A 15,592-nucleotide genomic window follows, 5' to 3' on the forward strand; every position below is an offset into this window, starting at 1 on the left:
GCGGTACGCGGGCCTCTCACTGTTGTGGCCTCTCCCGTTGCGGAGCGCAGGCTCCGGACGCGCAGGCTCAGCGGCCATGGCTCACGGGCCCAGCCGCTCGGCGGCATGTGGGGTCTTCCCGGACCGGGGCACGAGCCCGTGTCCCCTGCATTGGCAGGCAGACTCTCAACCACTGTGCCACCAGGGAAGCCCTATGCCTGTCCCTTTTATCATGCAGCAGCATCCTTTCCAGAAGCTCCAGCAGACTTATCTTAGTATCTCTTTGGCTATAACTGAGTCCTATGGCCACTCCGTGTTGCTGCAAGGGAAGCTGGGAAAAGGCGTTACTGGTTTTCCAGCCTCAGTGATGGGAATGGCTTTTGGGTAGCTGATCAGTCTTATCTGCTACATGTTTTAATACAGGCACCTAAAAGACAAGGTTTTATGACTCAGGTGACTCTCACTGAGGCTAGATATGAATGGAGAGATGGCTAGAATTTGCATTCTTTTCCCCTATTTATTCAGATTTATTATTTCCCCTATTTATTCAGATGAATCATCTACATCAGAGGTTGCATTTCAGCCAGTAATAGAGACCAGCCGGGTGACATAAAGGAGTGGTTAGAGCTTGTACAGGAAGAGAGAGAGATGCCGTCTTTGGTGACTGAGTGGGGCATGCTCTGCCTAAAGACAGTCAAATGCGATGCATTGGCCAACAGAATAGACCATGGGGCCACCAAGACACCACCCCTGCCCAGATTCCATTTGGCTTTCCATTTGGGACTCAGATGATGAAGCTTATCCTCTGATACCATTCCGTGTGTTACATTTCATGTGCCAGAGATTAGCGATCATTTCTCAGTCTGTAAGTACTTTTTATCATTTCGTGGGGGAAAGACTAATCCGTGCCTCCTTTTGCAGACTCTCGGACGTGTGCCATGACAAACTGCCAGTATGGCTGTAAAGATACAGAAGAGGGGCCGCACTGTCTGTGTCCATCCTCAGGACTCCGCCTGGCCCCAAATGGAAGAGCTTGTATAGGTAGAGCAACCGGAATCATCTCCTCCCCTGGCTTCTCCCTTTACTGAATTCCTCCTTTTCCATTCATCACAACCTGCTTGTTGACTAGACATTGAAAGCTCCTAACATGACAGGTTTATGTCCATTTCTAAGGCAATGTTTATAGCCACATATGCTCTAGACAGACAGTCTGCGATGCTAGAAAGAACACTTCTCTCTAATTTTTGGATTGCCCGATGCCATAGTGGAAGGAGATAAAAGTAATTTTAATTTTGACTGTTTACCCTGCGCTTTTTACTTCAGCTACCAACTTGTATATACTCATAGTGCTGTATTTAACTAAATCGCACTAAAGATACATAATACTTAGACCAAGTGAGCGCATAGCATTAATATAGGATGTCAAACCAAACAGAATGTTGAAAGAGTTCTTAATCTCATTTGATTTAAATAAGCAAATAGCAGTATGATTTAATATTTTAACTTCTGTACCACAAGAGAAATATTTTTAGTCGAGGTGGTTGCTGTTTATTTACCCTAAATGTACATAACTTGATAAACCGCACTTAGAAAGCTCAGCCAAATAGATCTTAAATCAGTTAAACACTTAAAAGAAAATCTGTGTAAATTAAAAATTTGGTTCTGTCCTTTGAGAGTAGTCAAAGATTTAAATCGATTCACAGGATTTAGTACTCTTCAGTAAAATCAGATTTATATGACAAGGCTAATTCTTGACCAAACTGTTGACCAAATTGTTGCCCACCTCTTTGACTTATCGGGTACCATTTTTATTAGAAAGGAAACATGATGTGCACAGAAGTGATCCCTGAAAAATAATTCTGGTCAATCCAACACTTATTTGTTAATTATTTTAAGAATGCAGAAGGAACAATAAGCCAGCACCAAGCTGCATGTTTAACCACAGTTCCAAAATAACCACAGTTCCAAATCTATTTGATTTGACATCTGAAAGTTAAGGCAAAGTCTGAGTCTTAATGGTTTGGTCAGCATAGCAGTCAGCCCCTCTGTGACGTGACTTTCCATGGTAGAAAATGAAGGAAGCCTCTTGTCTGCCGACGTTACATCATCACATCATTCCACTTGACCCACAATTTATGTATAGGTGCATTCTTAGGAAACCACGTTTCTGTGACTTGGGACAATATGGCAGGATTTGGAGGAGCTTGCTAATGAAATAATTCTTTTATAAAATGCAAAATTTAAATGTTTTGTGTATTGGGTTTGCCATACAATATCCATAGCTGGAAAAATAATAATTCCTTCAGAAAAATGTAATGTCTTTGTAGTAAGTGCCAGCCATACGCTCCCTGCCCCAGAAAAGGCAGGGCCGAAAGAGAGAGAAAATGTGCATAGAAGTAATGCCATTACAGTGATGTACAAGGGGATAGAAAAGCAGTGAGTGTGCCTTTAAAGGGAAACAAGATGTACAGGTGATAGAAAGGCAGTGAGTGTGCCTCAGGGATCTACAACACTTCCCGGAGGGTATGATGTTGGTACCCGAATAATCAGAGTTTTCCAATGAAGAAGCTGCGTGTGCCCGTGTGTGCTGTGTGCTGTGGGTGAGTGCATGAGAGTGTTTCGGAGGGAGGGTGCTTTCTTGCTATCCCTGACATCTCCTGGTTCTCCATCCTAGATACTGATGAATGTGCCTCGGATAAAGCCGTCTGCCCCCACGATCGAAGATGTGTGAACACGTTTGGAAGCTACTATTGCAAATGTCATGTTGGTTTTGAACTAAAATATCTCAGTGGCCGATATGACTGTGTCGGTAAGAATTGGTGGCACCTATTATTTATTTCCTCTCCCCATCAAACCTGTAGGCTTTCTCTACAGATATTTTGACATCAGTTCAGTCTATTAGTTGAACCATCTACTGTAATGACCAGCTTAACAGCACAGAAAAAGTTATATTGTTTTACGTTTTTGGCATTTAGGGAATTCTGATGACATGAATTATATGAATTCAGGTCCATCAAGAGTTAAAGTGAGGAATTGTAGTCTCTGTAGCTCTATTAAGGAGGTAAATAGCTTGAGGTGATTTTTGTGGGTTTAAAAAAAAAATTGGTTGGTTTGTTTTGTTTATATTTTTGGTTCTGTCTCCAGGTATAGCTAAAAATGGGAACAGTGAAGCGTATTTATATTTGATAAAAGGAAGAATAACAAGGCCTGCTTAATCTTGATCTCAGTGGTCTGTTCATAAGTTTCCTTCAGGAGTGGCTTTAGAAAAACCTATAAAGGAGTTGAAGGCACGTGCTGTTTCCTCTCTCCTCCTTCAGCCTTTCCATCGTTCAAGCTCCACAGCCCCTTTCCAGGGTCACCAAGATCACTCTGATAAGATTCGGGTATCACTCAGCTATCCGCCTGATCTGGGTGAAATAAAAGATCCTGTCCGTTAGGGAAGGAATTCCAAGTCTCAATGAGCAAGGCATTTGGGGAGCCCTTGGACGTCTTCCATTGCCCTTGATAGACACAGATGGGGCCTGTCCTGCAGTGAAGGGACATCGGGGCTCCCTGTCGATTCCTGTTTACATAATATGCACGTAACAAACGTGTGCATAACATGGAATGCTAACATTGGAGGAAAAAGTAGGATTTCTTTCCATTCTACACTCAGAGCTGCCCAGGATGTGTCCTGTGTAATCGTGTTGGGGCAACGCTCGGTTCCTGGGTTTTGAACTATCTTATGAAGCCTCCATAGCTCTTCCCTCAAGCTCAAAGGCCATCCTAGACCGGCTCATAAAATCCCCGTTTCTTGTGGGCTACGATCCTGTGCGCTGCTCCGGACCCCTCCAGCTCTGTAGTGCAGCCGGGCTGTGTCACAGACTGGGAGGCTGTTTCCTGATACCTGAAGGGAGGTGCCGTTGGACAGGGTGGGAGTCCACATGGAGAGCTGTCCAGGGAAACAAATCTTCGTGATTTGAAAAGTGATTAAGGTTAGCACCTGAGCCCCCTTGTGCCTGAGTTAAAAACAGTAGCCTATTTTGTGTGCATATGGTAAGTATAGAAAGAAAGTCGGAGGGAGGAGAGGGCCAAGGAAGCTCTCACCTGGGTGGAATTCGGCAAACTTTCCTAGTCTAAGCCCAGCAGACAAGCTCAGACCAGCCTGACCCCTGCTCCTGGCAGCCTTTGAACAAAATGTTCAGATTTTTCAGATGATGTCAACGGTTCCTAGCCCATCTTGTTCTTTGTTGTTTAGGAGTTCCAAGCCCTTCCGTGTATAGAATTTATTTTCTGATATTGTTATTTAGTTCTAAGTTAGGCTGGTGAGAAAGTTAAGAAATCACACCTGAACATCTTAGAGATTTCAGTAGTGCTGATAAGCAGGAGATGAGCTTGCGGTGGGGAAGGCGAGCTGCAGACACACTCCCTGCCTACACACTCCCTGCCTACTGGGCGTCAGGCAAAGCCAGGGCTCTGGGCCAAGGCCCCGGGAGTCTTCAACACCTCTCGGTTCCCAGGCCGCACACGGTTCCCTGGCAATGTGGAGTGGTTGACCCTGGAGTTACTCAAGTTCAAGGGATAGTCTTTCAGCACGTGCTGTTACCACAAGATTATTCATGGGGCCGTTCACATTTTTAGATATGAATGAATGTGCTGCGAATACCCACACGTGCAGCCTCCATGCCAATTGCCTCAATACCCAAGGATCCTTCAAGTGTAAGTGCAAGCAGGGATATAAAGGCACTGGACTTCAGTGTTCTGGTAAGTACACTCGGTCATGGTGTCTTCGCTATTCTCCATAAGGCATTCTCTCATGTCTCCTTCCTGTTCGTCCCGCTGTGTGTGTGTGTGTGTGTGTGTGTGTGTGTGTGTGTGTGTGTGTGTTGGGGGGCTGTGAGATGCGTGCACGCAGTGTTTGGAAACTTACCTCTGCCTCAGGCTTGTCTTCTCGGCTAGTCAGACCACATCTCCAATTTTCACGGAAGCCATAGGCACTGTGCTTAAAGTACAGCAAGCGTTCTGGAGGTTCTTCTGGTCACAACATATTTTCAAATACCGAAAATAAGATTTGAGGACAAGTGACCCTGAGCAAATGCATCTCTTGGGATAGGCTAGGTTATGGCGCAGTGACGAGCAGTCCCGAGTTGTCAGTGGCTCAGAACCACAGGTTTTTAACCGCGGGAATCATGACTTTTTAGAGAACGCACAACCGAAACAAAGTATGGAGCTGACGTCACTTTATCATCCTCCTCAAGCCTGTATCACTTTTTTTGTTGGCTAGCCGAGTCCCGTGGTTCTTGCTGCTGAATTCCTCAGTGCTCAGGTGGTAAACTCTGAAATCGATACAGCAAATGTATAACAAGAAAATGTCACTGCTGTCAACAGTTACAACAGCAATCACAGTTTCTTTGTCACTCGTGCTATATCCGGAGAGAGTTGTCAGGGTGTTTCTTCTCCGTGTTGTCACTTAGCAACCCAGGCTGACAGAGGCCCCACCGTCTTTTGGTACCACGGTATGAATCTGAGGCCGTAGGGTTTGTCACAGCACGGAAAGAAGTGTGGACAGTCACCCACCAGCTCTCACTTAATTCAGCTTGGAATCAGGGGCAAAAATACGTATAATCCTGCTGTGCGTCCCTAAAGAGAAGAAAACTAGAGATCGTGGTGAGACCCCCGGAATGTCTACCAAGACAAGCCAGCAACGATTACAGCACCGTCCCTCCCCTGGCCAAGCGTGTCCCACTGTGTTTAGTCACCCAGGTTTATCCTCTGATCGGGTGCCTTTTAACACTGGCTCATCGCGTGCCTAGATCTGTTGACTGCCCTGACCCTGCTCTCTCACAGGCCCCTCAGCAGCGTTCCCACATGTTCCAATAAATACGGTAGCAAGCGGTCCCTTGACCTGTATCCCATCCCGTGCCCCCATCTGGCCGATGCTCCCAGTGACACAACAGAGCGGCCACTCGGTGATGGCAAAAGTGAACGGTCCACACCATGACGGACACTGAGCGCCACATCCATAAAAGGTTCACCCCAGCGGCACCGGACGAGATGATGTACAGAAGAATATAAGCAAAGAAAATGAGTCTGCAAATCACATTCTATGAAGAACTGCCAAAAGAACCGGGCAGCATTTAACCTGGAAGGGAGAAAAAGGTGTTGAAAAGCAGACATTGTGCCTATAAATATCTTGACGAATGTAAAATAAAATTACCTCCCCGAAGCCGACGAAGGCCAGTGGGTGGGGTTGCATTCTCTCTTACAGATTTTCCCACTGGGTATCTCAGAGTGGAGCAGGGGACCCCGTGGAGTGGGGACCGGGGCCTCCGGGAGGGACTCCCGCCTGGGGCTGGAGTTGGGATTCAGTGGCTACTCAGTCTTGATTCTATGGTTTCTGTCCCTCTGTGTAGATGTGCCCATGGTGTCCTTCTGAAACTTTATCCAAAGAAAGAGAGAGAGACTGGCTGCCTATGCAGGGCTGTGCATGGGCGGGATGGGGGAAAAGATGCCATAATTTTGAGAGGCCCTCAGAGAAGAGTTGGAATAAGTCAGCTTTCCACATAGGATCAGTGGTCAGGGGCTCCTTCACGCCACCAAATTTGCACATGTCTGTTCCGGCCTCACTTGTCTCAAGCCGTGTGATGTAATGGTCAACAGCCCAGGCTCAGGGGCTAGGAAGGCCTGAACTTGAACCTGAGCTGTGCCCCATGCTGGCTGTGACCTTTCACAAGTTGCTCCACCCCTCTAAACTCAGTTTCCTCCTATCCAAAATGGGGCTCCTGGTGGTCCTGTGTGGGTGCTCATAAGGGACCAGGCCACAGTCCCTTGGAGACCCCTCATTTCAGTGAGGCGGGCGGACAGTTCTGTGCATGCCCCGAGCCCTGGTGCCGTGGACACCCCTGAGTTCACACCCCTGGAGACAGTCCTCAAGCAGCGAAAGCCAGGGGTCTGTGCGTAAATCCCCCAGCTTCCTCTGTGCAGCAGAGCAGTTCTGAGGTGGGTTCTATGCTGGTTCCCGGATGTCCCCCGCAGGACTGAGCCCCACTCACCCACAGTGATTACCTGCCCATTGAGGTACCTTTTCGACTTTTCTCCCTTCCCGTCTCACTGTGCCCTTTTCCCCACTTCTGCCTCCTGGAACCACCTCCTAAGTAAACCACCTGCACCCAAATCCTCCTCTCGGGTTCTGCTTTGGGGGAGCCCACATTCCTCCCGGTAGCGCTCTCATAGGTTCGTTGCGAGATTCGAATGAGGTAACTAATATAGTTGGAGAGAGCTGTGCACGTAGTAGATGCTCAATAAAGTTAGCTCAGGCTGTGACTGTTATTAGCACAATTTCAATCATATTCGTTAAGGTCTAGCTCCTCTTGACTCTGAAATCCTGTACGAGTGAATGCAAAAAAAAAAAAAAAAAAATGCCGTGCAGAGAAAAAAAAGGTGCCTTGGGAAAACACTTGTGTCAGTAAGTGGGCAACTCACCTCCACGTACCCACCCCTGCCCACAAGCTAAAGAATCAGAGGGATTAGGAAGAACTGGCCAGAGTAAATCTGGTGTCCTCTTCCTTCTCGATCATTTGCTCCCTCTTGAAACCACAGTGTGTTATCAACATCGAAATGAAGGCACTGTTTTTAAGCATGCAAGGGGGTAGGTGTTTGCACCCCACGTTTTCGATGTTGTAGCCCAGTGTTTAGAAATTATAAATCCTACATCAACCCAAACATTTCTTTTTAAAAAAAATTTTATTGGAGTATAGGTGATTTACAATGTTGTGTTAGTTTCAGGTTACAGCAAAGTGATTTAGTTATACATACACATGTATTCATTCTTTTTCAGATTCTTTTCTCACATAGGTTATCACAGAACACTGAATAGAGTTTCCTGGGCTATACAGTAGGTCCTTGTTGATTATCTATTTTATATATGGTAGTGTGTATATGTTAATCCCAACCTCCTAGTTTATCCCTCCCCCCCACCCCCTTTCCCCTTTGGTAGCCATAAGTTTGTTTTTGAAGTCTGTAAGTCTGTTTCAGTTTTGTACCTAAGTTCATTTGTATCATTTTTTTAGATTCCACATATAAGTGATATCATATGATATTTGTCTTTCTCTGTCTGACTTACTTCACTTAGTATGATGATCTCTAGGTCCATCAGTGTTGCTGCAAAGGCATTATTTTGTTCTTTTTTATGGCTGAGTAATGGTCCACTGTATATATGTATCATATCTTCTTTTTCCATTCATCTGTCGATGGACATTTAGGTTGCTTCCATGTCTTGGCTATTGTAAACAGTGCTGCTATGAACATTGGGGTGCATGTGTCTTTTCGAATTTTGGTTTTCTCAGGGTATATTCCCAGTAGTGGGATTGCTGGGTCGTATGGTAGTTTTATTTTTAGTTTTTTAAGGAACCTCCATACTGTTCTCCATAGTGGCTGAATCAATTTACATTCCCACCAGCAGTGTATGAGGGTTTCCTTTTCTCCACAGCCTCTCCAGCATTTATTGTTTGTAGACTTTTTGTTGATGGCCATCGTGACTGGTGTGAGGTGATACCTCGTTGTAGTTTTGATTTGCATTTCTCTGATAATTTGTGATGTCGACCATCTTTTCATGTGCTTTTTGGCCATCTGTATGTCTCTGGAGAAACGTCTGTTTAGGTCTTCCACCTATTTTTTGGTTGGGTCGTTTGTTTTTTTGACATAGAGCTGCGTGAGCTGTTTGTATGTTTTGGTCAGCCCCAAACATTTCTTATGTCAAGAAAACTTAACGTTTTTCTGGGACCATCCAACTCTAAGCTTAGTAGAGGGGGGGTGGGTAAAACAAATTCTTCCTGATTCTTGGAAACCTCAAATGCATCACAATGTTCTGTTTGATATCTGAAAATCATTTATTTTGTTACTAACCATTCTGCAGCAGAATCATTTCTTTAGTCTTTCGCCAGAATATTTATTTACAAGAGAAAGTTATCTTTGGGTCATTCGCTGTATTACTTGCCCAGTCCTTTCCATTCTGCTTCGATTGATTCTCTGTAAAATAAACAGCCATGTCTCTTTTAAAAATTGATCTTAAAGTCTTAACACACACTGCTTAAAGGATGGCCAAAAAATCCACCCTTATGTGCAAAGAAGAGTCATACAAAAATGAGAGAATTGCATCCAATTAGCATCCAGCATTATAAGATGCTATGTTGTAAAATACATTTGTATCCATGTAAATTGTATTATGTAATAACATAGCAACTTTTATTATGAGTTCATTGTTTTGGGGAAAGTTTAGGCCCTACGTGGCAGTACAGAAGAGGAGTTAGTCAGTTATCCTTATGCACCATCTGTACCCAAAGGACAAAGCAACCTAAATGTCGATGTATGTTGTTGTTTTTTTTTTTTTTTACCGTTCTAACATATGTTAGTATTAATAATACACTGTTCGATAATTTGGTCTTATTTTGACAGCAGCTATGTGTCATTCTAAGGAAATCAAAACTTTAGTACCACCCAACTTGGGTAGTACCAGTCAATTTAGGAAAGGACACTAAGTCATTTAGTTACCAGGGGCGCGGCTTCTGGAATCAAATTGCCTTGGTTTGATTCCTGGCTCCCTAGCCTACTGCCTGTGGACTGAGAAGAAACTATTTAACCTTTCAGTGTCTCAGTTTCCACATCTGCAAAATATACATAATAGTATCTGGCCCTTAATATTGTTTTGACGATTACATGAAATAATCCATACATAATCAATAAACATCCACATATAGGGCTTAGCTCCAGCCCAGAATTATTAAATATTCGATAACCATGCACTAGTAATAGGAGTAATAGTGGCAATGGCTTCTTTACCAAAATTCAACGATCGTTCCCATTGGAAAGCAGCTTCTTTAGTCATTAGGAATATGCTTTAGTCATTTTTAATTCAGTTTATACAGAGCATATTCAAGAGCATAGGTGTCGCTACAGCCAGGTCATTGAATATTTTTTCTTTCAGTAATAACATAAATGGAAGTCTGGAGGTATGGCCTGGAAAAAATTTTTTTTTTTAACTCAGTAGAAGATTTTCAACATTCTGGTGATGAAATCTAAAAATAATAGCAAACACCGGCCAAATATATGTCAGGCACTAATCTTAGTAATTGACATGTGTTCACTCACTTCAGCCTCACAAATACCCTCTTCTTATCCCAGCTTTATAAATGGGGAGACTGAGGCAAAGAGAAGTTAAATATGGGCTTGAGGACATAGGACTAGAAGGTGTGGGGACTTGGGAGTCATACCCAGGAAACCGGGCTCCAGGGCTGTGTGCCTGAAGGCAGGATAAGTGTGTCCAGGACCCACGGCTACCCCTCCCCAGCAAACTCTCCTGGGTCAGCTTCTCTGCTATCCAGCCCCTTCCCGATGCCTGCATCTCACGGTGCAGTACGTTCCTCAGTCATGATTAAGCCTCTCCACCCCAGACCACGTCTAAAGCTCAGATGAGAGGGGAGTTTCTCCTGACAGGTGATAGGAGATCATGTGGTGAACTTGGCACAGGTAAATGAATGTCAAAGTCATGTTCCTCCTGGGAAAGATGCTCTAACATCATAGTGGTCTTCTCTAAGCAAAGCGAGGATTTTCAGGTAGGTAGAGTTGTTGACAAAGTGGATATTTAGAGAAATCTCAGATCGCTCCGAAAGAGAAATTGTCAACCTCGTTTACAGAAGACTGGCCTGTGAATCTGAAAACTCTGGAATTCCCTGTTTTTATGTCTGAGATCCCCAAATGTGCCAGATCCTCCTACTGTGGCAGCTTCCTCCCACGTTTGTATATTCTCAAAAAGATGTTGCGCTAATCAAGAAATTTTCAAGAGAAACAGTCATCAGCTGTGTCAGATTTGAAATAGCAACACCTAGATACAGCCAAATCTGTCCATTCATCGTCGTGCATATGCATAGTTTGCTTTATCCTTGCCCCAGCTCTTTACATACTGAAGGAGTGAAATTGTTGGCACCACAAATGTTGTGATGGTTTGATTTATTTTTTTTTTCAATAGGAAAAATCAAAACTTCAAAGCAGAAAACAAAGGCAGATGTTTAGGTTTGCCTGGTATGGACTGAAACCCTTTCCTCATTATTTATTAAAGGTCTTCAGTGTTAGGTTACTGACTGCATAAAGGAAATTTCCAGGGAATGGGTATTTCCTGTTAATTTTTCATGCTGGGTCCTGGGAAAAGAATCAGAGACCCGTAGACAGAATTGCACAGTGGGGCCTTCAGAGGAAGGTGTATATATGCACGTTACAGTCAGAGCTTATGCAACTTCTGGCAAATCAGCTGAAACAGGCCATCTGAAGTTCACGAAGATGAATAATGATGCATTATTTGTATTAGTAGTCATTGGTTTCGAACCTGTAACTACAGGCTGTCACATTGATAAATAGCTAGGACATTCCATTGAAAAGAGAAATGTACCTCTTGTCATCACAACCTTAGATTGATTTCAAAGTAAGAGCAATGTATTAATTAGGAGTATATATATTTTCAAAGCATTTTTCTTCTTCCTTTTGATTACACAAAATATTGTGAACCTCTTCTTATTTATTTTTCTACCATTTTGGTACAGAGCGAATCAGCCAAATGTTGGAGAAGGAACTGAGAAGAAGAGATTAAAATATTGCCAAGAAAAATATTCTAACAAACTCTCAGTCCAATGTCTTTTTGTAATACTCTTTTTGGACACTCATATTGGTGCCTACTCCCTTATTTCATTTCCCTCTGAACTCTATCCAGGTTGTAGAATTGAGTGAATTGATTCAGTGGTATTAGACCCTTTTTGCTTAGTCTTAGACTAGCACATGCCTAGATGTTTTATAAAAGGACAATATACTTGATTCTAAAGGTCGGGGGTTGTAATCTTTTTAAATAACTTTTTAAATTTTTTTGGCCGCATCAGGTGGCTTGCAGGATCTTAGTTCCCCAACCAGGGATTGAACCTGGGCCTTCGAGAGTGAAAGCGTGGAGTTCTAACCGCTGGACCTCCAGGGAATTCCCTTAAATTACTTTTGTCACATCAGTTTGGATATTCTTTTTTTGTTTGTTTGGTTTTTGCTTGTTTTTTTTTGTTTGGTTTTTTGTTTTTTGCGGTACGCGGGCCTCTCACTGTTGTGGCCTCTCCCGTTGCGGAGCGCACAGGCTCAGCGGCCATGGCTCACAGGCCCAGCCGCTCCGCGGCACGTGGGATCTTCCCGGACCGGGGCACGAACCCGTGTCCCCTGCATCGGCAGGCAGACTCTCGACCACTGCACCACCAGGGAAGCCCTGGATATTCTTTTTTTTTTTATTGAAGTATAGTTGATATACAATGTATTAGTTTCAGGTATACAGCAAAGTGATTTATATATATATTTATACATATATATATTCTTTTTCAGATTCTTTTATAGGTTATTACAAGATAATTGAATGTAGTTCTCTGTGCTGTACAGTAGGTTCCTTGTTGTTTATCTATTTTCTATATAGTAGTGTGTAGTTGAATACTCTTTATTATCACTGTTTGATCCCCAGAAAGGGGGCATGCATCTTTAGACTCTAGATCTCGAGGAATTTGAGGCAGTTAGAAAAAAGTAACCCTTAACCCTAAAGCAGGAAGAAACATGTCATGGAAATAGGACTGGAAAAAGACTCATTCATCTGCTTTACCGTCAAATCTAGCTCTGCCCCTGGGTAGCTGAGTTACATTGGGCAAGTCATTTAACGTTGCCCAGTTGCCTCATCTACAAAACAAAGATGCTGGGCTAAAAGACCTTTTTTTCCTACCTCTCAAGTTCTACACTAACATTTTCCCCCAGTGGTCATTGATCCACTGGGGATTATGAGGAATCACCCCAGAGGTGCATTTTTTAAGGTAGAACTATTTATATATACAAACATGACAGTGTCTCCAGACATTCATGAATAAAAAAAAGCAGTTGTCAAATAGTACAGAGGGTATGAGTCCATTTGCGTGAACCAAAATAGTGTAGACAAAGTCTGAAGGATGCTTTCCACCCTGATAACAGTGCTTAGCTCTGGGGAGAGCTCTAGAATTGGGGATGATGGTCAAAGGAGAGTTTGTTCTTATCCATATTGTTTCTCTTTTTTTTTAATTGAAGTATAGTTGATGTACGACGTTGTGTTTGTTTCAGGTGTATAGCAAAGTGATTCAGTTATACACACACACACACACATATATATTCTTTTTCCAAATCCTTTCCATTATAGGTTATTACAAGATTTTTTTTGTGGGCTTCCCTGGTGGCGCAGTGGTTGAGAGTCCACCTGCCAATGCAGGGGACACGGGTTCGTGCCCCGGTCTGGGAAGATCCCACAAGATTTTTTTTGTATAAATTTGTTTATTTTACTCTTGGCTACGTTGGGTCTTTGTTGCTGCTCGCGGGCTTTCTCTAGTTGAGGCGAGCGGCGGCTACTCTTTGTTGTGGTGCGCCGGCTTCTCATTGCGGTGGCTTCTCTTGTGGAGCACGGGCTTTGGGTGCGCGGGCTTCAGTAGTTGTGGCTCGCGGGCTCTAGAGCGCAGGCTCAGTAGTTGTGGCATACGGGCTTAGTTGCTCCGCGGCATGTGGGATCTTCCCGGACCAGGGCTCGAACCCACGTCCCCTGCATTGGCAGGTGGAGTCTTAACCACTGCGCCACCAGGGAAGCCCCATTACAAGATATTGAATATAGTTCCCTGTGCTACACAGTAGGTCCTTGTTGTTGATCTGTTCCATATATAGTAGTGTGGGTCTGTTAATCCCAAACTCCTAATTTATCCCTCCCTTTCCCCTTTAGTTATCATAAGTTTGTTTTCTGTCTGTCAGTCTATTTAAAGGTGCATTTAAAAAAAATTTAATTTAGTGATGAGAAATAGGAAATGAATGTGAAACAGTAAATATAGATGCCTCTCTATAAATAGTCAATAAGTAAAATCATTTAACTTTTGATAGTAGTTGATTGAGGTGAAGAAATTCGAAGGGGAGAGAGAACAGGGAAGAAAAATTAGGTATGTATACATTGAATCAAAAATCACTGTTCTGGGGGCTTCCCTGGTGGCGCAGTGGTTGGGGGTGCGCCTGCCGACGCAGGGGACGCGGGTTCGTGCCCCGGTCCGGGAGGATCCCGCATGCCGCGGAGCGGCTGGGCCCGTGAGCCGTGGCCGCTGAGCCTGCGCGTCCGGAGCCTGTGCTCCGCAACGGAGAGGCCACGACAGTGAGAGGCCCGCGTACCACAAAAAAAAAAAAAAAAAAAAAAAAAAAAAAAATCACTGTTCTGTAGGTCACAAATGGCCCATTATTGGCAATTTATATGGTTCAACGTAATGCTAGCCATAATCTTTGAATATCACAGTTAAACAAATTACAGGACCACCTGGGCAACAGCAGCTTTGGCGAATACCCCTGTGAAAGCAGAAATATTAGAGGATCCTGGAAAATCCATCACGCTGGAATCTGTAGCCTAGCTTGGTAGGAGCAGGTATTTCATTATCGTAGTCTCTGAAGCAAAACGCAAGTTTGTCCTCTAACAATGAAAATCGTTAAGATCCTATCGTAACATTGGAACTGCTTAAAACAGCTGCAAATACAGTTCTTCCTAAAATATCAAATGGTTGAGCCTCATATGTGTTGATTCTGGAAGCATTCATGTACTGTACTTTGATGCTTTTTAAATGCTCCATTTTTCGTGAGAGATCTAATTATTGGCCAATGTGGAACTTCTCTTTTACTGTTGGTTTTAGTGATCCCTGAAAATTCTGTGAAGGAATTCCTCAGAGCACCTGGTACCATCAAAGACAGAATCAAGAAGCTGCTTGCTCACAAAAATAACATGAAAAAGAAGGTAAAAATGAAAAACATCTCAGAACCTGGGGGGACTCCTGCCCCTAAGGTTGACTCGCAGCCCTTCACCTCTGAAGAGAGCGTTTCCAGAGATGGGAACCCTCATGGAGAAGAAAAGAGGAATGAAGAGAGAAGGAAAGAGGGGCTGGAGGAAAAGAAAAGAGATGAGAAAGCCCTGGCAAACCATGTGGAGGAGGAGCAAAGCGTTCGGGGAGATGTGTTTTGTGAGTATCACTTTTGTTAATTTATACATCTTATGAAAAGTGGATTGTAGTTTCTCTTGGCAAATCAAAGAAAAAGGGAAGACAGTTTCACGCCTTAAGTAAGATGGGGTCAGCTTTAAGTCCTAAGAAGCAGATTGGCAGGTGGAGTCTTAACCACTGCGCCACCAGGGAAGCCCCATTACAAGATATTGAATATAGTTCCCTGTGCTACACAGTAGGTCCTTGTTGTTGATCTGTTCCATATATAGTAGTGTGGGTCTGTTAATCCCAAACTCCTAATTTATCCCTCCCTTTCCCCTTTAGTTATCATAAGTTTGTTTTCTGTCTGTCAGTCTATTTAAAGGTGCATTTAAAAAAAATTTAATTTAGTGATGAGAAATAGGAAATGAATGTGAAACAGTAAATATAGATGCCTCTCTATAAATAGTCAATAAGTAAAATCATTTAACTTTTGATAGTAGTTGATTGAGGTGAAGAAATTCGAAGGGGAGAGAGAACAGGGAAGAAAAATTAGGTATGTATACATTGAATCAAAAATCACTGTTCTGGGGGCTTCCCTGGTGGCGCAGTGG

General features: G+C 43.5%; 1 protein-coding gene across 1 annotated transcript in view; it reads left to right on the forward strand.

The window, feature by feature from the left end:
• EGFL6 (EGF like domain multiple 6) overlaps positions 1-15,592 on the forward strand; it is a 302,509-nt gene that overhangs the window by 271,198 nt on the left and 15,719 nt on the right. The window contains exons 6-9 of the mRNA XM_024115480.1: positions 901-1,020; positions 2,654-2,788; positions 4,600-4,722; positions 14,697-15,020. Of these exons, the coding sequence (XP_023971248.1) occupies positions 901-1,020; positions 2,654-2,788; positions 4,600-4,722; positions 14,697-15,020 (702 nt within the window). The remainder of the gene's footprint in view (positions 1-900; positions 1,021-2,653; positions 2,789-4,599; positions 4,723-14,696; positions 15,021-15,592) is intronic.

The sequence above is a fragment of the Physeter macrocephalus genome, chromosome 7 (assembly GCF_002837175.3).
Source record: "Physeter macrocephalus isolate SW-GA chromosome 7, ASM283717v5, whole genome shotgun sequence".
NCBI lineage: Eukaryota > Metazoa > Chordata > Mammalia > Artiodactyla > Physeteridae > Physeter > Physeter macrocephalus.